This window comes from Arachis hypogaea, chromosome 13 (genome assembly GCF_003086295.3).
Source record: "Arachis hypogaea cultivar Tifrunner chromosome 13, arahy.Tifrunner.gnm2.J5K5, whole genome shotgun sequence".
Lineage (NCBI taxonomy): Eukaryota > Viridiplantae > Streptophyta > Magnoliopsida > Fabales > Fabaceae > Arachis > Arachis hypogaea.
The window spans coordinates 22,485,939-22,511,136 of NC_092048.1; the positions used below are offsets into that span (position 1 = coordinate 22,485,939).

The window sequence follows — 25,198 nt, forward strand, 5'->3', positions numbered from 1 at the left end:
AAAGTAAAAATATAAAAAAAAAAAAAAAATTATTCACTCCTATTTTAAAAGAACAAGTTCGCACTAACCTTTTCATTGATAACACCAGCTATATGGGCTACTACATCCAAACGATAAAGTCGGTCCGGATTATCCCCCATCGGCTAAATATTCCGCTCAAGCCTTTGTTGGAGTTGTACTGGGTCATTTTCTTTGGGATTTGGTGGGGCATGGATTTAGAATAGTGGTTTGAATGAGGTTAGTTCGAACTCCTTATATAGGAAAAACAAGGAGTAATTTGAAACAGGGGATGACAAAATGGCTAGTTCAAATGGAGCTGTTTCGAATTAGTGTGTGTTAGTATATGTAATTTGAATCAGGGTGATTCGAATTAGTTTATGTTAGTGTGTGTAATTTGAATCAGGGTGATTCGTATTAGTATATATGTGTAATTCGAGCGGCTCTAATTCGAACTATATAGAAATGTGCTGTTGGTAGAACCTTGTAACATTTTTATCTTTGGTGGAATTGTGTAAAACCACTCTCTACTTGATTTATATGCATCATTTGCCCTAATTATTATTATTTGCAGGAGACATCATAACCTCAATTTTCAGGGAACACGTGATTTCTTTCTTTCTATTTTATTTATGTTTTGTCATAATTCTTGGCACAAGTCCTTTTTTTTTTTTTTTTGGGTCAGAGGAACAAGTCCTGGTATTGTCATATGTTTTCTATATTCTCACTGGGTATTATGTTATTGTTGTAAGGGCCCAAGAAGCGAAAGGCCCAATCCGAGGAAGGCTAAGACAAAAATAAGAAAAGAAAAAAAAAGAGAAAAAGGTTAAAAAGACTTTCCGTTGCCGGGACTTGAACCCGGGTCTCTCGGGTGAGAGCCGAGTATCCTAACCACCTAGACTACAACGGATTGTTGTTAAGGCTTGCAATAAAATAATAAAAAGCAAAAACTCTTCTACGTTCTCATATATCTTAACAAATTTTAACCAATAAGAGGTTGTTAAATTTGACGATAAGTTTTGCACCAATTGCTTGAAGAAGATGCTGGAACTAGAAAAGGACCAACGTGGAGTAATGAAATGAGAAAATATTGTCAGTAAATGATAGAATAATACTAATACTAATCAACCAACGTGTGGTTTTCTGTGTGTTGGTTTGGTAGTTGCATTTTTTCATGGGCTCACCAAGACAACTGCTACTCTGCTAGCATCATGAGTGGTCCTCAAATTCAAAGTTGTTGATGGTGGTTGAGATTTCATGTGGACTATATGCAAATCCATCCATAATATTTAATGAATCTAACTAACAAATAGTAGCTATAAGAAGGCAAACTAGCAATGATTTAAGAAAAAATTGCATGCTTTAAAGTAACATTGTTATTAGTATATAATCTATGCTACAACATTATATACTCTATTAATAACTCAAACACTGGTGATGCAAAGTAAGGAATATTATACAAAACCAACCATTTGAACCCATTTACTAGTCCTTTTTTTTCTTTCCTTCCTCACAAATTTTGTTAACAAAATTCTTTGAAGCTCATGTCCCTTTGAGTCCATCCATTGAGTTTGGCCAATCTGCAGGCTTGTTCGACAAAAAGCGAATATGTCGACGACCTCTCCCATGGGACCATCCCAAAATCGTCAAGGAACTCGGTCATTCCTCCGGCTAAGAATTGCCAGACTAGCGCGCCGGCTCCTGACCTTCTTTTCTTAGCAGATTTGTAGATAATGTTTAAAATCACTCTGTACATGTTTTCTCGGTTAGAGAGCGAGAAGTTCTTGATTGTGTCTGATAATCCATATTCAGAGAACAAGACCGGCTTATTCAAAATCTTGTCTCCGTCTTCGATGTGCGAAAGCATCCACTTAGAGACGAATTTCATATAGTCTTCATATACTTCCTCGCGAAACCTATGCAGGAGTATAAAGTAAAATATGATTAAATAAAGGACAAAGTACAAAAGAGAAAGCAAAATCTGAAAAGAAGATTTCAGACTTGTCGAATTCCCTGAATATGGAATCAGAAGGCAGATCTTAAAGAGCATGATGAAATTTCAACCGAATTATTCTAGATAGTAAACCATGTAAAGCAGATAATATTTCACTCTGCAAGTGGAGTTCTTGTGAATTTCTAAATTTTAGTTCCTTGTGCGATGAAGATCTAAAACAATAGATAGAAGTCATCCAATGCATACCAGTGGTCAGGGTATATATGAACAGAGGTGAAATCGACATTCACAGTTTTGGAATTCCTAATAAAATCAGATCCAAGTCTGGATGCCCAAGCCTCAGGGTTGACCGTCAAACGCTTTGGGTCATTAGGACCATAAAAGCCTTCAAGACCAACAGTCACAAGATGGTTCTTGTCGATCACTTTGACAAAAGCTGACATTTCTTCTATCCAATCCTGCAAATAAACTCCCATTAAGTACATCGAATACTCGGAATATACAAAAGAAGCAGTAACATCACCATATTTGAATACAGGACTTACTTGGAGAGTGTCTCCAGAAGGATCCGTCATGCACCTAGGTTCGTTAATTAACTCCCAACCAAAAATGATGGGGTCATTTCTATATTCGATTCCAGTAATAGTATTTTTCCTTGTCAGAATAGTCTGCGGAAAATTAAACAGCTAAGTTATCAAACAATAGTTGCTGCTAAATTGAAAATTTGAAATGTCATAAAAAATAAAGACGGAGGTTTAACCATGCAAAGATATAGTCAGTAAGCAAAAGTTTCACGTATTGAAATTTATTCTCTAATTAATGAAATTTCATTTTTCGATAGAGCCTAATGGTGCTGTTTAAGTCGGGATCATGGTATCATGTCTATCATTCCCATATCCATATGTTTCAAATTTAGTATGCAAAAGGAAACAAACTCAATGAAGCTTCAGAATTAAGGCTTACACATTTTAAGAAAAGAAAAGTTTTGCATTAGATCATCTTGCTCTTTGTTTCTAAACAAAGCTAAACTGATACAATGATGATTCAATCTGTTAAAACATTAAAAGATTTAGCAGAATGGCTCATCAATATCCCATCCAGGATAATTTTAGAGAGAGAAAGAAGGGAAAAAGTACTGAGAAGCTGCAATTGACCTATCATACCTTTACATAATTCTTGAAATAACTACGAATTGATGGATCATAGAAAAAAGAATCATTAGATGAGCTTAGTCCGACCCCTTCTTGCCATGCCCATTCAACATACTGAGTCTTCCCACCATATGCGTGCAAGTTATTCACTAAGCTTAGGAGCAGCCTAACTCCATGGCGCCTTGCTTCTGCTATAACGTAATCCAAAGCCTGTCACCCAATCAAAAGCTCAGAAAAGTTTTCATCGTTCACCAGCCAATGCTAATTAATAAAGTAACTAGTTCACTTCATCAGTAATTCGACATAAAGCTGTTTTTAATTCTATCAAGCATGATCAGAGTTCAGAGGGATAGATACAGCAAGATGCAAATTTCCAAGACAACCCTCGTAAACTTCTACAAGAATATATTTCAAAAAGCATGTAATAAAAGTTTCAAAAACTTAATAATCACACATAAACTTTTCAATTAATAACATAAAGGCGATCTTCACCTTAGACTATTGATTGAACCAAGAGAGAGGGACCACTTGTATCCTACACTAAGGGTCCATTTCGTAATTGTTTTATGATAGATGTGCAAACACACTTGGAAACACAAACTTATTTTCTGGAGAAGAAAACAGATATATGTATCTACTATCTATGTCAGTATGTCTAGGGATCTATCCACCCAAAAACTAGAGACAATGGGATAGGACATAGACACCTCGCAAACACAAGTTACAGATCATCATACCGAAGAACAATGGTAAACATAGCCAGAAAATTCATCCCAGCACCAACAAGCATGCTGCGGCTCGTCATATTTAACCACTATCAGTGTATCCCTGCTCTCTGCCCTAATGAATCTCAGCAATTACACATATCCAAAGCCAGATTTTCCATCAAATTATACAAATCCAATTCTGTAACCCTAGTCTAAACATAAAACCCAATTTCCTGGGGAAAAAATAACAAGTGACTCATAAACCACTCATAAAGAAAACAAAACCAAAATAGCTTCCGTATTACCACCATTACTAGACACTGATCCAAGTCTAACTATGTCGGTATCCTTAATCAACCATAGAAAACCTAAAATTTAAAATATATATTCCAAAAAATAGAAATGATGAATTCTAGGGAGAACTGCATGAAACAAAAAGAGCATTAAAAAGTTAAAAGCCACAACAAGCTAAACCTACTACAAATAGAATGAATACCCTGAAAGCTTGCTCATTGAAGACACCAGGTGAAGTTTGAAGGGCATTGTAGTCACCATCATTGAAAGCCCAAGTTCTGCAGACAGTGAGTCCCATCTTGGCCCCAGCTCTCAGCATCTCACGCACCCTTGGCCTTGAATAATCATCCACAGATTGCACCATTAACCAGTAAGAGTTCCAACCATTGATGTAGAAAGGTTTTCCATCCAACACAAACTGTGTACCGTTTCTACCCACAAAAGACACTTCTGGCCCTTCCTCAAAACCCAACCTCATGTCCCCAAAAGACATGTAAATGAATAGAACCAACGATGCAAAGCCGAAAATGGGATAAAATAAACCATTCCCAGCCACCATTGCTTCTCTTATTATTCTGTACAAGATTCTTTTTTGCTATGTGAAAACTAATGAAATTCAATGGCTTGAAGAGATCCCCAGTTACCCTTTTAGCTCTATATTAAAAGGGTCACTCTTTTTTTTTTTTTTTTTTTGTATACCAAAGATGAAGAATATCTGAACCTCACTCACCTTTCAAGCCCAGATGTGAATTTGAATGTGAATGTGAGTGTTCTTAGAATGCTTAGATCTCTCTCTTTCTCTTTGGGAAGATTATTAATGGCAATCAAAGGCGTGAACTTGAACAATCTGAGTGCATAAAGATTGAAACTTTGATGAAGGTTGGTGCAAGTAACAAAGGAGATTTTATAGGGTAAGTGCTTTGTGTAGCTGTTCATGAAAATGGGGAATGCTTGTTGCTTACAAGGTTCAAAACCCCCCACATGAAAACTGAAAAAGACTCACATGCTTTTCTCTTATACAGAATAGTAAAAGTTAAAAAAAATGGAAAATTAATAGGGTTTGTGTGACTAGGGTTGAGGACAAAAGAAGGAAAAAAGAGGAGAAAAGTGAAGAAGAAGATGGTGAGTGTGTGTGTGGTGGGGTGAGATGTTTGTATCGGAATATCAATTAGATCTGGCAAGTGTGGAAACCATTGTTCAGTTCTAATATTTTAAGGAACTTGTCTTTAATTTTCAATAAACTCTTGTCTGTGGGCCTTGATTTATTGAACAGTCTTATTCATGTTCTACCAAATCAACTAAAAGGTATAGAGAGAAAAAAATAATAATTGAATTTTTTATTTTAATACATATTGTGGGTATAATTTAAAACATGTTGTGTGCTTGATAATGCAAAAGATTAGATGCTTGTATTTATAAAACTTTTAAGACAATATATATATATATATATATATATATATATATATATAATTAGGAAAATTAATAACTAAATTATTTATTAATTATGCAAAATAAATGCAATTGTAATGCACCATTAATAGTTATCTTATGTATTGAGAAGTAGATTTTCTCAATATTTTTTTAACTATTTGATAAAATATTATGTTTATTATTTAATAATTTTTTCATATTTTTTTATTTTACTTAAAAATATAAAATAAAATATCACACTTTTTTAAATAATTAAAAAATATTATAAAAAATAATTAAAAATAAAAAAATTTATTCACGTGTAATTTCTAATAAGAGTTTAGTATATGGTTGTTACAAATGAAACAATAAATTGATAAAATATTTATGATAAAACAAACGATTCAACTAAATTCAATTCAATATTATACGATTTATCTAAATAAAAAAATATTACATGAATTTTTTTAATTACCTCTCTATATATAAATTAAATGAGTCAGACTCAATTTGGCTATTTTCTATGTAAATCGAAACACACTGGTTTGATTTATGCATACATGCATCCTATCCTAATAAATCTAATCACATTGTTTCAATTTAGCCATGCACGTGAGCCCACAGTAATTCAAAACAACCTGTTTTGATTTACTCCTAGTGTGCTGCCCATAGTAATTTGATTATGGCTGTTTCGAATTACACACAGTTTTTTGCCCATGGTAATTCAAAAGAGACTCATTAGATTTACTAAGAGGATTCCTATAAATAGAATTCGAATTGAACTTATTCGAATCACAAATCTAAAACCCTGTCCCACCAAATTTTAGAGAAACTTCAGCTCAAACACTCTACCACTTTGTACTGAACCCCGCGTCGGATGCTAGGGCTGGCAATTTATACCCTACCCGCGGGTACCAAACCCGGACCAACACGTTCGGGTAGGGTTGTCTACTCGACCTGCTGCGAGTAGGGTAGGGTGCGGTACGAATTCGCCTGCGGGTAGGGTAGGGTAACCCGTACCCTACCCTACCCGCACCCCTAATATTTTATATATATATAAGTTATGTATATTAGTATAGAGTGAAGAAAGTGAGTATTGAACCCACAATCTTTCTTTTATAAAAACTTGAAATAATCACTAAGTTAGTTGATGAACATATTATTTGTAATTTTATGTTAGATTTCTTTAAGATTTTATTATTTTTAATTTTAATTTGAACTTAGTTTTTTATTTTCTATTTTATTAATATATATGAAATTTGGAATGATTGAATTTTATATTTACTTGAATTTTTTTATTTTTCTGCAGTAAGGTCGGGTTTAGAACTTTAGGGTGCAGGTAAAGTTAGAGTTGAGAAATTCTCAACCCGCAAATAAGGTAGGGTAGAATTTTAAAAAAGTTTTCAACCCACGGGTAGGGTTAGGGTAGAGTCCAAACCCTACCCTACCCTACCCATTGCCAGCCCTATCGGATGCTATATGTCTTCACGCTTAACACGGCCTCCTTTTTATTCTGAAACTGCTGACCAACCTAAAACTCTACTAGTCCTCCAGTATCCTGTGTATCTATTGCACCAAATCCAACAGGTTCACCAGGAATCTCCTGCTATCTCATGGCATCCAAATTCAAATTTAAAAAGTGCGGGGGTACTGTTGAGTCTCTAAACTAGACGTTACACCACCCGGCGCTGCCTGCTATGTCATCACCATCATCATCGGCAATGATGTCTGGCTCAACATCATCATCGTCATCATCATCCCGCAGTACATCCTCTATATCATTTGGTGTTCCACCCTGTAATGAAGCTAGCGTCGTATTAGTAATACCTGCTTCTCTGTCACTACTGCGGTTTAGATCAGCTGCGAAGGACGAAGAGGCAACCAACATTGCCTCAGGTGCAATCACAGGCACGGATGAAGAGGCACCACTAGGCCTCGAACTAGAATAGGTTGCCGTTGCTGGAGTTCGGGAATTTCGGTTCGAATCACCTACCTAAGTTGGAGACCACATCTACAAGCTTGGCCAACAGCTCAGGGGTCCTGATGACCTCTGAAAACTGCCGACGACAATGGAATAAAACTTCCAAATCTTCATTACTCCCTATGATGAACGAATCGTACTTCACGTCATCCCGCAAAACTGAAATCGGAATTTTATAGAATAACTTCTCAACTCGTTTCACGCTTTACAATCTTAGTTTTTGGATTATAGAATTCAGGAACTCAGTGAAACTTGTTGAAGGTTTCAGAAAAACACTAAAGGATCCTTATCAGTAAACTTAATTCCAGAACGTGTTTTTTTTTAATGGACCCTCTATAATGCACCAATACTAGAAAACTATTCTCACTGGTCATTGTGTTTTACTCTCATACAGAATTTACATTCATATCATAATTATATAGATTGACCTCATAGTAAATCAAATTTGTCTAGTTCGATTTATGTATACATGATAAATCTAATTAGTACTATTCGAATTATATAAGCTAAATCGAAACGACTTGTTTCGAATTATTAGGTATGGCTAAATCGAAACGATATAATTAGATTTATTAGGATAGGATGCATGCATAAATCAAATCAGTGTGTTTCGATGTACATAAAGAATAGCTAAATCGAGTTTGGCTCATTTAATTTACATAGAGAAATGATTGAAAAAATTATATAACTTTTTTTTTATTTGGATAAATTGTATAATATTAAATTAGGTTTAGGTTTGATTATTGTGTGTTTTACCCAAATATTTATATCAAATTGATTGATTTGACGTTCAAGTAAAATATTGAGTTTGTTGGATTTTATGAAAACAAAAATTTAAAATTGTTATAAAAGTTCTCCTACGGTTACTTGACTGCAAACTAGATTAATCATCTAAATAAGTCTCCGATACAAAAATTTTACAATAAAATTAATAAGTATTTTCATAGTTGTAAACTTTAATAAATATAATTGAATCATATAGTATCCTCTAAATTTTTATGCAAAAAATCTATCAATTAATATATATTATATATTATAACAGATAAAAGCAGTCAAGTTCACAGCTTAGTTTCGGGGATAATTCTTCTGCATTTCATTTGAATTGAATAAAATAAATAAAGTATAAGAGAGAAGAAAATGAAATTAAAATTACTTATCAGTATATAGGCTAGGTATGTGCATATATAACAGGTCCAGATTCCCCCACCAATTACAAAAGTGATATGATATATAATTATATATTCTGCAGTTTACGAATGTTGGCATATTTGATATTTCACGTGGAAGCCACAACTAGCATGAGATTTTTTATTTTTACTTTTATTTTTTTGAAAAATAAAATGCATTTTGGTGATTTGTTTATAAAAATAATAGTCTTTGCTTATAGAAAGAGATCAGAATCAATATATTAATTCGCTGGATCTCAGTGTAGGTTTTATAATTAGAATAATTATAATTTAATTATATATTCTAGCGTTCGAGATAATCAATCTACTCGAATTCTAAGGTCAATACATCTTAATCATGGTTACCTTTAGACTTAGTAGTTCAAATTATAATTGCTGTGAACCTGTTCCAATTCATCTAATTTGTAATGATTAACATTAACCCTTTTTGTGAGCGTCAAAGGCACAAACAAATATTTTCATCACGCTTTGAAGTTGATTTATACACGCAATCAATTGCTCTTCTATTATGTAGCTATGTCACTTCAGGGGAGAAAAAAATGCAAGCAAACAATGAGTATAAAATGAACAACATAACCATGGTTACAGATTATAATATACGATCAAATACTTGAGCAGTTGAGCGCATTTTTTTTTTTTTTTTAATTTTAAACACAGTTACTTTAAAAGATAACGAAAATTTTAATTAAAAAAAACTTTTTTGGTTCTTAAATTTTATTTTTGTAAGGTTGATGAGTCTTTCTATTAATAACTTTTTTTGTATTAATGGAATAAACCTACATAATATGTTAAATTATTTATTTATCTATTAAAAATCAATTAGAATTGACAAATTTTTTTTTTAAAATTTCGTTGTCTTTTAATAATAATTGTTAGTTTTTTTTTGTGATTATCTTTTTTAAATAAATTGATTAAATTTGTTGTGTAAAATTAAAAAATATTAGTAATTTTTAAATTATTTTTACTTATAAAAATTAAATAGAAGATATATTAGTAATTAACAAATCACATAAGCATGTTTTTTAGAGAAATCATTGTCAGAAAGATTAATCAATCTCACAAAATTAATTACTAGAAGTCGAAATAGTTTTTTTTTTATTGGCATCGTAGTCCTTCAAAAAAATTATCAGAAACTGAAATGAGTATTTTTTTATCGTAGGTTTAATTTCTGTATTTGGTTTGAAGTAGTATTTGTTAAAAAAAATTGACAAATATACACAAAAAATTATACGATAGATAAAATTACTCACGAATTATTTAATGAGTCAAGTGTATACATACATTTTATATTTTGTTGGTCACATCTACTATTCTGTCAATGAAGGAGCTTTTTTATATAAATATGCATGGGGGAAACATTTATTCCAGGAATATGCATGGCTTGCTTTAATGCCTCAAATACGCATGCCCAACTCAATGCCACCGGCCACGAAATGGAGATCCACACCAACTCGCAGAAGGCGCCCACGAAATGGGAGGAGCAGGAGCAGCTTTTCAACTTCGTGGCTGCCACATAGGAGGTGGAACACATCAATTACGGCGCTCACAAAATGGTCAATGTCAAGACCAGCGCCCACGAAATGGCCAATTAGCTGGCGGCGCCAACGAAGTGGGTGGATTCGTTCCTAGCGCCCACGAGTTGGGCGTTCTGAACGGCAGCAGCAGCAAGGTCACATGCATTGGCTGTGTCTGGTGGCAGGGGACACTTGGAAAGGGAGCCAAGAGTTGTATAAAAGGGGGGGTGGGGAGAGCTTTCATGCACGGTTAAATTCCAAGTGGGGTAGGAAAAAAAAGTGGTTAGCATGGTAAATGTAACCTGAGAGGAGGTGAGCTTCTGGTAGTGATTTTTTCAATTTAAAAAATAACTTAATATGAGTGGGGGTGGGGTGAACGTGGAGGAGAACTTGAACCGGCTGGACGAACATCATATAGCGGCACACTTATTCCTTAAGGTTCGTTTACACCATTAATCAATTTGCTATTGTTAGGGATTGTTAGTAATATTTTTATGATATAAACCTTTTTTTATAGAGTATTTCTAACTGTTGTCGTTCTTGGTTTTCTATGTTGTAGCCCACACGTGTTCTTACTCCTCATGGCACGCTCGTAGATGTATTCATGTTAGAGCCTGGGGATCCAACCATGGAAATTAGGCGGGAGAGGCTCGACCCTTATTTGAGACGCACCGGATTTTATCATGCCTCTTTGATCAAGCGTTTCGAGTACGATAATCCGCTTATTAGTGCCTTTGTGGAACGGTGGCGTCCAGAGACGCATACTTTTCATCTCCCTTGGGGTGAGTGTACTATAACTCTGGAGGATGTAGCCATGCAGCTAGGTCTACCTATAGATGGACAGCCTGTTAGCGGTACTTTGAGGTCATGGAGTAAGTTTCATCAGAGAGATATTTGGGAATGGTGTCATGAACTTCTAGGTGAGGTTCCCCCCGGCCACGTAGGCACAACGAAGTACAACATCAAGTTGAAGTGGCTGAGAACTCGTCTTCAGCAGATGCCGCTTGAGTTAGATGATAATGGTCTCATGCAGTATGCACGATGTTACATACTTTACTTGTTGGGAGGCGTGCTTCTCCCGGACAAGGCCAACAACACAGTCCATGTACGATATCTGCCATTATTGGCTGACTTTGATGCCATTGGCACCTACAGTTGGGGTAGTGCCGTCCTCTGTTGGTTATAGCGTTCTATGTGCCTAGCAACAGACTACAGTGTTGAGGGTATGGCTGGGTGTCATACCTTGCTCATGTCGTGGATTTACTACAGATTACCCTTCTGGGCCCCGAATGTTACAACACCCTTTAGTTTTCCTTTGGCCACGAGGTATTTACTTTATGCTTCACACTTAGTGACTTTTATGAAGTTTTCTTTAATCTTGGAAATGTATATTTGTGATTAAGTTTATGGTTGTCCAACAGGTGGGCAGGAAAAAAAAGGACAGAATGACTATGCTGAGCAGCGCCTACTTAGGCACCGCCTGCGCTTGGACAATCTGCAAGTTGATGAGGTTGGTGGCCGTTGTGTTTATTATGTACTCAATACCTGCCTATGTGGCTGTAGTGACGGCGTTCCTTTATATTTGCAGTTTGTTTGGCAACCGTACATGGAACCCCAAATTCTGTCTAGAGTTCCCGCAGAATTCTTCGGCCACCCGCATGGAGATTTCTATAGCGCCGTTGTGCCTCTTATATTTTTCAGGTGGATTGAGATCCTAAATATTGACCGGGTGTTACGACAGTTTGGGGGAAAGCAAGGACATCCAAATCCGCCGCTTAACATTGATACCTTCCATCGACAATCATCCCGTAATGACGACGGTTGGTGGCCGGTTCGACTATCAGAATAGTTTGAGGTATGGGGCAACCGGCGCACGGATGCATACCTGCTGCGGATTGATCGTGCAGATACATTGCGTCCCAGCCATGATTATTATAGGTGGTACTGTGAGAGAACAAGGAGGTTTCTGTCTGCCCCTGACGCACTGCATGACCCGCGGGGTGACGCTGTCCCTGCAGATGCTCCCGCAGAGTATGGACGAGGCCCTGTGGTTAATTTGCCTCCCGTTCCCCGAGACCATCGGCGGCGCCGTCCCCGCAGAGCCAGAGTTGAGGGCCATGCTGACCATGGGGAGGATGACCAAGAGTTGCCAGAACAAGACCGACCCAGTTTTGAGCCAGATTTCGGACACCATATTCCCCGAGAGGCTCCTCCAGTTGCAGGGGACTGCTACTACCCGCAACCTGCTGGACCAACGGAACCCCACCATCCATTTTCCATACAGCAGTTTATGCTATATCAGAATAGCTACGAGATTGGCGGTTCATCCCAGGGAGGTACGCAGGACTTGATTGATTCAATGGACAGAGTTGGGTGGACAAATTTCTCTTCATTATTCGACAGGTTGGACCATTTTATTCCTCAGCAGTCATCCCCGCACACCCCCACTGATCTTGCACTCGCCCTGCCTCGCTCAGACACATTCACGCAGCCTGCCTATGCGGGGATGAGATCCGTTTCTCTTGGTGACACAGCTAGATCTGCACTTCGACCCTATGATGCCATGCAGATACCAGGCCGACGTCTTTCTTACACAGGAGCTGATGCTACAGCAGACGAGGTTGAGGTACCAGCTGCTCATCCCCGCCGGGACACTAGAGCCCCTTCGTGTGGCACAGGCGGCAGATTGGGTCACGAGCACCGTTAGTCTTGTTTTAGTTTGTTGATGTTGTTCGTTTTACTGTTCTTTCGTGGTGTTACTTATTTCTCCTTTTTACCATTTGCTGTTTCGTATGTCATGTAGACTTTATTTCCTGTACTGTTTCTTGTTTGAAGTTGATGTGCTGTTTCGGTTCTTTTATTAAGCATGCATTTACTTTACGTCTTGTCTTTGTTGACGACTATTGTTAGTAACGATAGCCTCGCATTTTATTATCGTTATACCAAACCGAGAATGCAAATGTGAAAGAAACAACAGAATCAAAAACAATAAACGAAACATTTGGGTCTTCTCCATTACAACGAAACATTTGAGGAAAAGGAAAAAGTTTACATTAAATTACATTAGTTAAAACTTAGGTTGCAGAGGCATGCGGACAATGTCGCCTGGTATGTCCGGGTTGCCTGCAAATGCCGCACCTCTTACCTGGTCCCGGCTCAACATCGTCCATTTCATTCCGAATCCTAGTAGATACCGGACGCCCTTCCATTGTACGTCGTAGAAGGGGGTTGGGCCGGATATGTGGTCCTTCATTTGGGGGCCACATCTCCTCATCCGGCACAGGTTGGAATTCCATCTGATAGACCCGAAACACACTCTCAACACGGTACACTAAATCAACATACTCTTGCCAGTCCAACCTCGCATATGCACACGCGGCCAGAGCATGTGCACAAGGATAATGTAACGCCTGAAAGTAACCACAATCACATCTGCGGTACCGAAGATTAACCCGGAACCATGACTGCACACCTGCAGTAGCTATCTCGTCGACTGTGAATATAGTGGTAGCTCTATCGTATGACGTCACCAACATCTGGGGAATGCCCTCACGGTTCGCTAGTATGGCTTTCTGCAAGAACTGTGAGAACACCTGACCACTTGCAACCTGCGCCTGTGCTTGCCGACCCTTCATGACGAATAACTCATTCAGGCGATGGTAGGTAGACTTGACAATTGCACACACTGGTAAATTTCTGGTGCCATTCAGGACGGAGTTTATACACTCAGAGAGGTTCGTCGTCATGTGGCCGTATCATCGGCCCTCATCTAGGTGCTGTAACCATTTAGGTGGCTCTAGCCCTCGGATCCACTCCATCATCTGCGGAGATGTTACCGGATCCTCGCTACTGATTAGCTCCAGGTAGTACTGCGACTGCTCTTGCGTCTTCGAATATGCAGCGTTAACTAGGTGTCTCTTGGCTTCCTTACTCTTGAAACTGGTAGCAAAGTTGGAGGCAATATGTCGAACACAGTACACATTGTGTTCCCAGCCACACCCCTCACGTTCCAATGCGGCCTTTATTGCCGCATGCCTGTCGGATATAAGCAGAACTCCCGGCCGAGTTACGACATGCCTCCTCAAATTGGTTAGGAAGAAGTACCATGAATCTGTATTCTCTCTTTCGACAAGTGCGAAAGCAACCGGTAGAATATTGTTATTCTCGTCCTGTGCAATGCCCATGAGAAGGGTGCCTGCGTACTTACCATACAGGTGTGTCCCGTCCACTGAGACTAGCGGTTTACAGTGCCTAAAAGCTTCAATACATGAAGGGAACGACCAGAAAACCTGGTGAAACATGACACTACCACGGTCTAGTCTGTTCCCGACATAGTACAGCAGAGTTTGGAGGTCAACAATTGTCCCTGTTGCGAAAAAGCTTACTTAGTTAAACATGTTAACGACTAAACGGATAGTAAAGACCAAAGACCTTTGCATAATGATATACAAGTAATACCTGGGACGAAAGCTTGGAGAGCACTGAGGTATCTACGCAGCTGGTCATATGATTCGTCCCAATCACCATAGATCCTTGCGATTGCCTTCTGCTTCGCGTGCCAAACCTTCTTGTAAGATACCTTGTAACCGTACGCTGACTCTACTGATCCTTGCAACACCTTTACACAAATCGTCGCATCAGCATGCACCATGGAAAATATGTGCTGGCAGATGACGTTGCTATCGAGTTGGGCGTGGTCTTGAGACATTGTACTTGCCAAGCAAGTATGAGGACCTTCATACTTTCGGATTTTCCAAAATCTACAGGACCTTGTCTTCGCAACCCGCACCATCCAACGACATTGATCCCCGAACTGCTTACATCGACATACGTACCTACTTTGGTCTAACTCTACAACCTTATATTCTGCACTCCTACGGATGTTGTAGTTTTTTACCGCTAGCATTGCTGATTCCCGGGTAAAAAACTTCAACCCAATCTCAAGCTCCATCTCGCCTGACACAGGATACGTGCTCCGTCCGTCCTCTGCGTTAGTCGAATGCATTGCTCCCAAATTTAAGGATAGGTAGTGTGCCGGTGTCGAGGAAGAACCACCACCACCTCCAGGTTCGACCCGTGTTGGAGGAAAATCATTGCCATGTAGAGGCTACGTCTCTGGAACGACATCTGCCTCATCACCGCTAAAATCTTCAATCTCATCCTCGTCAGACATATCTGCAATAGCAACCTCTGGAAGCCTATCGACCCCCACATGTGTAGAAGGGGCGGGGCGTGCTTCACAAATAACTAAATTTTGTACCCGCGGGACAAATGCATTGAAGCTTGGACTTGGGGCCCTACTGGTGTCCCGATCTGGAACAAAATCACCTGCTCCGCGGTTTCCGACACCCTCCACATTATTCGAACTGGACGAGCTTCCACCAATGTCCTGAACATTCAGACAAAGCTCCAATGAATAGATGCTTCCTATGCTGCGATGATAAGAAAACATCATCGACACATGCTGATCAGCTTTTATCTGCATTTTTTTATAGGAAAACGAGTTGGCCACCGCAACCGGCATTCTGTAGGTCAGTTTCGTAATTTCCTTTTTTCCAACCATTCCGGTATGCATCAGAATCAGATTCTTCAAATCTTGCAACGATGTTTGTGGTGGAATCATTATCCACAGTGGATCGTCGTAAACAAAGGTAATACCTTCTGCCGTGTGAGAAATTTCTCCATTAGGATATATAATCACGTAAACGTTTTCCCCCACCATACAAATCTCAGATCCAAATTCACTACCTAGAAATTTTAAAAAAAGAAAGAGGGTGCAGAGGTTGAGGGAAGTTTGGAGTGTGAGACGAGAGTGACAATGTTTTCTTTCGCCGTTGATCCACAAGCGTTTATATAGGAAAACTATTTTACCATTTCGTGGCCGGTACACAAGAAGTCCACCAATTCGTGACCGCCTGCCATGAAATCCCCATCTCGTGGGCGCCAGCCACTAAATGGCTACTCTCTCATTTCGTGGTCGGCGCAGCTGAGATGGACTCTGCTGCTGTCCCCCCCCCCCCATTTCGTGGGCGCCTTCTGCGAGTTGGTGTGGATCTCTATTTCGTGGTTGGTGGCATTGAGTTGGGCATGCGTATTTGAGGCATTAAAGCAAGCCATGCGTATTCTTGGAATAAATGTTTCTCCCATGCTTATTTAGATAAAAAAGCCTCAATGAAGGTGTGTTTCTATTAGTAAAATTGCATATGTGTCACGTTTTTTTCTATCCTAATACTGTGCAATGAGTAACGTGACTATTTAGTAATTAGGTGAATATTTGATTAATATTTTAAATTAAAATTGAAAATTAAAAATTCTTTTATTTTCATCCTCCCACCCTCATTCTATAATCGAAAATTGGGAAAAAATTGTGGAACTTACGGAAGAAGAAATGACTACAACTCAATAAAAAAAGAGATTCATATTCTTTAATTGTATCAGTATTTTCAATGGCTCCTCTTTGTTACTAAAAAACAAAAAAAAAATTATTGACTACAACAATGACAAGTATTTATACGACTTGATACAGTAATACTAGAGTCTAGAACGGAATAAAATCTTAAAAGATTATTTTTTGATGTTTATGGGAGATATGTTGTAGCACTGCGTTGCTGTTGTAATTTGGTTTTGTTCTATGATTAATCTTTTTCTTCTGCTCCTTTTTTAAATTACGCAAAGAGTTAAGTATAAATGTGAAAATTTTGTATGTGCTAATGAAATTGGAGAATTGTAAAAAAAATTTGGAAATTCTGTAAAGGAATTAAAAAAATTTATGAAAAAATTCATGTCTCAAAAAACATAATTTATTATTGGTGCATCAAAGAAGGATGAAAATGTATGAAAAAAAAATTGTTATCCACAATTACTCGGGCTAATGAAAAACTAAAGAACACTTAAAAAGTTAATACAGAATATTTATTTAGGATTAAAATTTTGTACCTTGTTATTACTTATGATAATTATTGAAAAGTAAAATTTGGAGTAGTAAGATTTTTTTTTTTTTTTTTTAATTAGAGTTTCACAATTTCTCTAATTTCTGATAATAGAAAGAGGGATCGGAGGGAAGATGGAGGTAAAAGAATTTTAATTTCAACTTTAATTTAAATATATTAATTAAATAGCTACCTAATTATCAAATAGATATATCACTTATTAATTAGGTGATTTTTTTCGTACCTAATTAATTTGAGGGTATTACATACTCTTTTTATATGTTCCAATTAATTGATGATATGTATATTCATTAATTCCAATCAGTAAATGAATTTTTAATTTTTAAAAATAAAAATTAATAAATTTAATACATGTATAAAATACTTTATATATACATATCTTAATATACTATACATACATTTAAGTTTGGTTAAATCAAACCACCATATGTGGTAAACCTTAAATAAATTATTTAAAAGAAAAAAAAAAGAAAAAGAATTAGAATTGGACCGTTGTAATGCTATTGAAGAAAAAGGGAAGAACATAGAACCCTAATCATTTTCATCTAATTTCGTCTTCTCCTCTTTTCTATTTTCACAGAAAAAATTCGTTTCTTCTTCTTCTTCCCTCTTCTCACTCTCAGGATATATCTTCTTTTTTTTCTTTCTAATCTTCTAAAGTCCTCGATCTTGTTGCTGTAATCCAGAGCAATCCATCGTTCTTTTCACTGTTTTTCAATTCAAAGTCGCCGACTTTATTGTTGAAACCCAGAACAATCGATCGTTCTTTTTACTGTTCTTCCATTTAAAGTCGAAAATGAATTTTTTCTGTGAATATAAAAAAGAGAAAAAAAAACGAAATTAGATAAAAAAAAGGATTAGGGTTCTATGTTATTCCTTCTCTCTCCAGCAGCATATACAACAGTCCAATTCTAATTTTTTTTAAATATTTTATTTAAGATTTATCACATATGGTGGTTTGATTTAACTCGACTTAAATATATGTATAGTGTATTAATATATATATATATATATATATTAAATTTATTAATTTTTATTTTTAAAAATAAAAAATTTATTTGTTGATTGAAATTAATAAATACACATGTCATTAATTAATTAGAACATATAATAAGAAGAGTATGTAATAATTTTAAATTAATTAGGTATGAAAGAAATCACCTATTAATTATTATATAGTATTAGAGACTTAGAGGGGAAGAAAATATAACATTTATGCAATTCTACTGGCAACGCATTTTTATTAATAGAATGATAGATGTGATTAACAGAACATAAAATATATATATACACTTGACTCGTTAAATGATTTATATATAATTTTATTTATTGTATAATTTTTTATGTGTATATTTGTCCATAATAAAAAATATACAAGTATAGTAAAATCTAAAAGTTAATTAATTTAAAGTTTTATTTATACCAAAGATTTAATTTAAACTTTTAGCTTAAAGAAAATAATGTTTAATGAGATAAATAAGCCATTGTGCAACAAAATATTATATATATATATAACAGTGATACTGTATCAATATAATTTATAAAAATGTAATATTAATAATATTAAAAAAATTAACTTTAATATATTTTTAATATAAAATAATTTTATATATACATTTAATGATATAAAAATACGTTAACAAAAATAGTTATATTTTATATTTACAGCGTAAATGATTATCTAAAAAAATATATAATTAAATAATTATATAAAATATTTTTTATTAAATTTTTTAATTAATTTTAATAATTATTTTGAATTAAATCCTATTTATCAACACTTAGATCGAAATCATATTATCTTTGATATATAGGTGCGAGACTTATAATAATAATATAATTTCTTCTAAGAGTTGTATATAATTTATGATATTATTCAATTTGTGCCTTTTTTTTTTTTCATTATCCAACAAACTCAATAATCAACTACGTGCGCACAGGAATTAGTTGTTAACCGACTGCAATCCAAATCAAAGCAACCAAAATAAGATGGTTCCCTTGCCTCATGACCGTTATCACTTTTTCTAATTTGATTATTTTAATTAGTTCATTCATTCTTCATATATATGTGTGTGAAAATGAATGAATCTTAATTACACGTCTTAAACTAATTATGTTGTGTATATATATAATATGATGATTAAGTAAGTGTAGGAGATTTAAATTCTGTTTTGTGTGTGTAATAATTTATTTGTTAATGATAAATTCTTAAATAGAGCTCAGGATCACGGCAGATTAATTTTTAGCTTATCAAGTTGGAGAATGTTTTTGCAGAAAAAGTTTATGTGGAATAAAGAGGATGACAAATATAGAATATCATTGATAAGGTGGAAAATAGTGTAAGTTCCAAAACGATTGAGAAGTTTAGGAGTGGGTGATGCAGTGATTCGAAATACAGCGTTATTGTTCAAATGGTGGTAGCAGTTTTCAAAAGAAGAATGGCCACTATGAAAAAAAATTGTGTGCTCTTATAATGACTTAAATCATAATGTCCTACTGTCTTGTCAGCCTATACTTAAAATAAGAAGCTCATGGAAGGATATCTGTCAGCTACAGATAAAAGAGCAGCAGGTAAGAGATAAGATGGTTAGTGGGTTGCTGTTGGAGGTAGGAGATGGAAGAAGAATTCGGTTATCAGAGGATAACTGATTACCATATGGTGTGTTGAAAGACATCATTTCAAGACTTTTCTCAGTTTTAAATCAAGTCGGATCTGTCATAGGAGATTGTGGGTTATGGGATGAGCTTGAGTAGATTTGGAATTTTCATTGGAGAAGAACTCTATTTCAATGGGAGTTGGAATTAGTTAACCAACTTCATGGGGTTATACAATCTGTCAAATTAACAAATGATAGAGAGAACATGATAGTATAAAAATTTGATAAGTCAAGCATTTATTCTACTAACTCATTTGTTCAAGTATTGCAGGCAGAAACACTCTTGAAGGACATTATTATAAATTATAGTTTCACTAGTTCTATTTAAAAGGGTTGACACTACCAAGAATTGAGTTATTTACTTAATTTGTGTTAATTAAAAGAGTAAATACTAAGGACAGATTGAAAAAATTTAATATTATTGATCAAAGTGCTAATTTTTGTATTTTATGTAAAAAATATACCGAAAATAATTTTCACTTATTTTTGGGATGTGAGTTTACTAATCTTTATCTTTATATTTGTTTTAACTATCAATCACAATCAACACTAATATCAATTTAATTAAGGGGGAAAATATTATATAGCAGTTTTAGAAAATATTAAATTACTAATATTTTTTTTCTTACCTGTGGTTTGTATTTGAGCTAACATTAGTAAAATTTTTATCTTTTATTAAAAATATTGATATGCTAACATTATCTAATTAATTTCTTTTTATCATGATTGTATGCATACAATGCAATAACTATGATATCTCTATCGTAATTTGTATATATAGTATTATAGATAGTCACTAAAATAATATAAACAAAAATGAATGAACCACCAATTTTGCATCATGAACACATCTGATTATCAATAATAGTGCTAGGTAGAATATATATGGTTGATGTCTTTTTAATTGCTATAGTAGAGAAAGGCAAAGGAGGATGGGAAATCATTTTGCCGTTGACCAAAAGAAGAATGAATAATCTTTTATCTCATATTATACATGCATGTGCATGTGTATCATTTACGCTACAATGTTAATCATGTACATTAGAATCAAACCTTATCATCATTATGATTTTATACATACATCCTTCCCATTTTATTTACTCCTTTAATTTGTACATAAAGCTTTATATGACGATTAGCTTTTAGCATCAATTATTCAATGTTTGGATTATTATTTTGTAGGAGAAGCTGTGGCTTTAGTCCATGCCTGCGCAATAAAACATAATCCTATAATCTGTTAGCTACTATACATGATTAAGTCTGTTATTTATTTAAATTGGCCTAATAATTTATTGGTCTAAAATTTCTCACCCACAAAATAGAATACTCTAATATACAGGAAACCGCTCTCTTTTAATTTTACTTTTGCACTCTTCATCTTCTCGATCAAAATGGTTATCCTCACTTTCTCATCCTCTCCCCCGTCACTTTCATTATTCTCTCAAATTTTTTATTCCTAGTTTTCATAATTCAACCCACAAACTTTAATACATAAATTCAGAATCTCACTCTCACCAATTTCATGATTTTTTTTTCATTTTCTTCCTTGTCATCTTATTACTCTTTTCGTTTTTATCTTACTATAAACATATAAACCCTAGTAAAAAACATCATATAAGGTAACTCCAAATTTTTTAATTTTTACTTGAATAAATATAGTATCTTAATTACTTTTGTTTCTGTATTTCTTTAATTTTTTGAATACATTTATGTTTTAAAATATTCACTATTACGGTAAATCTCATTACCGACAACAGGCGTTTCGACGCTCATCCTAAGGCAGAATTTATAAATAACGTCGCTAAAATAAGTCAAAAAAATTTTCGAGGAATTTATAAATTGACAGCGTGGTCAATGTCATCGGTGAATTTTGACGTGTAATATTATTGAACTTTGTTAGGTAGATAATAGTTTTTGTGAACAATGTGAACAATAGGTTCTAAAATTGGCCTAATAAAGTAAAAACACACTATACCCTCAAATTATTTACCTAAATCTTAATATTAGGATAACCATCCACACACCTAATAAATTGAACATACGCTATATCCATTGTTCACATTGTTTAGTATTTTTATTCTTTACCTGTACTTTTCTAATATTATTATCAACGTGTAGCCCTTATTAATGACTTAGTTCTTGGTAAGTATTTATCCTTTAGAAATTAATTATAAATAAGTTAATTATTTATTGACAACTTAGCCATCAATAATATAAATTAAATTTTATATAAAAAAAAACTTTATAACTTTTCGACGGTTTAGCTTATGGTAAGCTTTAACGTGTAAAATAATTTTATTAAGGGTAAAGTATACTTTTTGTCCCTGAAGTTTAACAAAAATTTCAAAAATATCCCTAAGTTTTATTTTGTTTCAATTTTGTCCCAAAAGTTTTCGATTTGCATCAAATATACCCCTACCGGCTAAATTTTCAAAAAAATTAAGACCAATATAACAATAATGTATAAAAATTATGCTTGATTTGCTTGTGTTGATGGTTGTTCTTATGAAATTGTTGTTGAATTAGTCTTAAATGTTTTGAAAATTTAGCTGGTAGGGGTATATTTGATGCAAATCGAAAACTTTTGGGACAAAATTGAAACAAAATAAAACTTAGGGATATTTTTGAAATATTTGTTAAACTTCAGGGACAAAAAATATACTTTACCCTTTTATTAAAAATTAATTAAACGTTGGTCATCACTGATAACTCGGCCATCAGTAAAGATAATTAAATATTTATTTTATTTTATAATTAATTTGATATAACATTAACATTTGGTAAATTAATAATTTAAATTTTGATATTTTGAGTGTTTATATATTTAAATTGTAACACTCTAATATTCAAATCCTTATACTCGAGTCATAAGTCAATGATATTACGGTGGTACGACTCTTAAGTGGATCTTTAATATATAAATATAAGAATAATTGAAAGGAGTATTAATCGAGGAGCCTGAAAAGAGTAAATTAAAATCGCGAATACGTATCAGAGCGCATCGACAACAAAAGATAAACCGTGAAGTCGAAAGCGATATACGAATAAAGGCATAAAGGAGATTAAGAAATAAACAACATATATATATATATATATATATATATATATATATATATATATATATATATATATATATATATATATATATATATATATATATAAAACATAATTAAAATAGCCACTAGTTGCGACCCACGAAGTTTAGGTCGGCTAGGATACAGTATGAAAGTAGATGTCAGCAATATATCCTAATCTCTCCCAAAAGAAACATAAGAGCCTCTATAGGCAAGTTCAAAAGAGTTCAATACATAATGTAAGCTTTTCAAAGTAAAGGTGGAGAGATTCTAAGCCAATTATAAAGATCTTCGCCATCTCTCAGATGAACCACAGCTCACTTCTGAGCACCTGGACCTATATCTGAAAAATAAGAGATATATACGGAATGAGAACCCCCGACCCATGGGTTTCCAGTACGGTAAAAGTGCCAAATAAATATAATGCACTGCAACAAAAACTCACTAAGCATCCTAAACTTCCTTTCACTAAACATTCACCCTATGTTCTCGCTAATCCATAAATAAGCAACTGTCATAAGGGAATGCTAAGTCTAAATCTTGTTCTTCATGCTTCTCAACTCTTTCTAACTCTCCCACGAATCAGAATCAGAGTCATAACAAAACCATCACCAGTTATTCTGTCTCAGCAATGCTATGTCAATACATCATATCCTCACTTGGAGCTAGTGAAATCACCCTACCCAGGGAGCTCGAATTATCTCATTCAATAGTTATCATCATTATTCAATCTCATAATCAATTCATCTCATCAAAAACAGTCCTCAGCATCCACCGACACCAGCATGAGGGGCCTCTCAGTTGTACAACACAAGCAATACAGACAAGTAATACACAATTAAGGTACAAGTAGGACAAGTAGCACATAATCAGGTAACATAGCATATACGATATAACAATCCAAAACAAATAGGCAAACCCAAATAATTCAAACATATGCAAATGATGTATGCCTACCTTATGGCTGATGATATCATCTCTCGGTTATATAGCCAACCCGACACGTCCTGGTAGCTAACCATTGGACAGAAACATTCATTGCGGAGCAAGTAGGTTTGAAATACAACCCCATTGCTACTACCCGCTCAACCCAGAGCCAGTGGAATAACCACTACTGCGGCTACTACCCAGGCGGGTGTTTAAAAGCTCAACCTGGAGCGAGTGGAATCACCACTACTGCCACTACTACCCAGGCGACCCAATCTCTGACCTGGAGCAAGTGGGACGAACCACAACCCTTGCTACTACCCAGGTATCTCAAGCATTGACCCGGAGCAAGTGGGACGAACCACAACCCTTGCTACTGCCCAGGTATCTCAAACATATATTCATTCAATCTCAATTCATATTATCAATCTTCATTGTTATCAAATCTCAAACATTGACCTGGAGCAAGCGGGACGAACCACCACCCTTGCTACTACCCAGGTATCACAAACACACATTTATTCATAATCACCCTTCATTATTATCAATTCTCAGACAATGATCCGGAGCAAGCGGGACGAACCACGACCCTTGCTACTACCCAGGTATTACAGACATATATTCATTCAAAACTCCATAATTAAACTATCATAATTCTCCTTCCCCATCTCATACCCGGAGCAAGTGGACAACGACACTACCTACTACCCGGGGTCACACGTCATATTCAATATTTTCCATCTTTATTCATTTACACATTCATTCATTAATCATATATGCATCTCTGGCATACTCGCCACATGTTCAAGATTCCTCAATCAATCATAATCATTTCATTAATCATCTACATATACATACTCAGCCATAATTCAATGCTTATCACAGCCATTCGGCTCATAACATACACAGCATTTGCACCATCATCCTCAATAATTCATACAATCATCATTAATCATCATTCATCATTGATTCTCACTTTTCTTCATCCACAAGTTACCACATGTCCTAGCTTCTTTTCATTACTAGGCATACTATAAGTATTGAGGACATAAAGGGTGAGATTGGAGACTTAGGAGTCTGAAATTTGGCTTTAAAAACTCAAAAATCAACTTTGAGATGAAAACAAGATCACGCGTGCGCGTCGCCCACGCGCACGTGTGGAAGGCAGCAAGATACAGTGACGCGTACGCGTCCCCCAGGCGCACGCATGGATGGGAGACAAGCCAAGTGACGCCTGCGCGTCAGCCACGCGTATGCGTGGGTGCGTTTTGTGCCCCAGGCACAAAACCAGCACAACTCAGGCATAACTCTCAGGAACTTTGGCTGGGCAACTGATTTAGCTCATCGACGCGTACGCGTGAGCCATGCGCACGCGTGGATAGTGCATTTTCGAAA

The 25,198-nt window shown here is 35.4% G+C and overlaps 3 protein-coding genes and 1 non-coding gene across 4 annotated transcripts; all 4 read right to left on the bottom strand.

Moving 5' to 3' along the window:
• Window positions 1-834: 834 nt before the first annotated feature.
• On the bottom strand, window positions 835-907 carry TRNAE-CUC (transfer RNA glutamic acid (anticodon CUC)). The gene has a single exon. It is a non-coding gene; the product is annotated as a tRNA-Glu (tRNA).
• Window positions 908-1,335: 428 nt separating this feature from the next.
• Window positions 1,336-5,362, bottom strand: LOC112737671 (mannan endo-1,4-beta-mannosidase 2). Its single transcript, XM_025787661.3, has 5 exons — window positions 4,306-5,362; window positions 3,115-3,312; window positions 2,497-2,619; window positions 2,198-2,409; window positions 1,336-1,913 (listed from the first exon to the last, which is right to left on the bottom strand). Exons 1-5 carry the CDS (start codon window positions 4,660-4,662, stop codon window positions 1,520-1,522), a joined length of 1,284 nt encoding a protein of 427 aa, XP_025643446.1. The 5' UTR covers window positions 4,663-5,362; the 3' UTR covers window positions 1,336-1,519.
• Window positions 5,363-13,269: 7,907 nt separating this feature from the next.
• Window positions 13,270-13,941, bottom strand: LOC114924965 (uncharacterized). The gene has a single exon (XM_029291205.2). It carries the CDS (start codon window positions 13,939-13,941, stop codon window positions 13,270-13,272), a length of 672 nt encoding a protein of 223 aa, XP_029147038.2.
• Window positions 13,942-13,950: 9 nt separating this feature from the next.
• Window positions 13,951-15,146, bottom strand: LOC112732994 (uncharacterized). Its single transcript, XM_025781834.1, has 2 exons — window positions 14,654-15,146; window positions 13,951-14,561 (listed from the first exon to the last, which is right to left on the bottom strand). The coding sequence occupies exons 1-2, from the start codon at window positions 15,144-15,146 to the stop codon at window positions 13,951-13,953; spliced, it is 1,104 nt and encodes a 367-aa protein (XP_025637619.1).
• Between the last annotated feature and the right edge of the window lie 10,052 nt (window positions 15,147-25,198).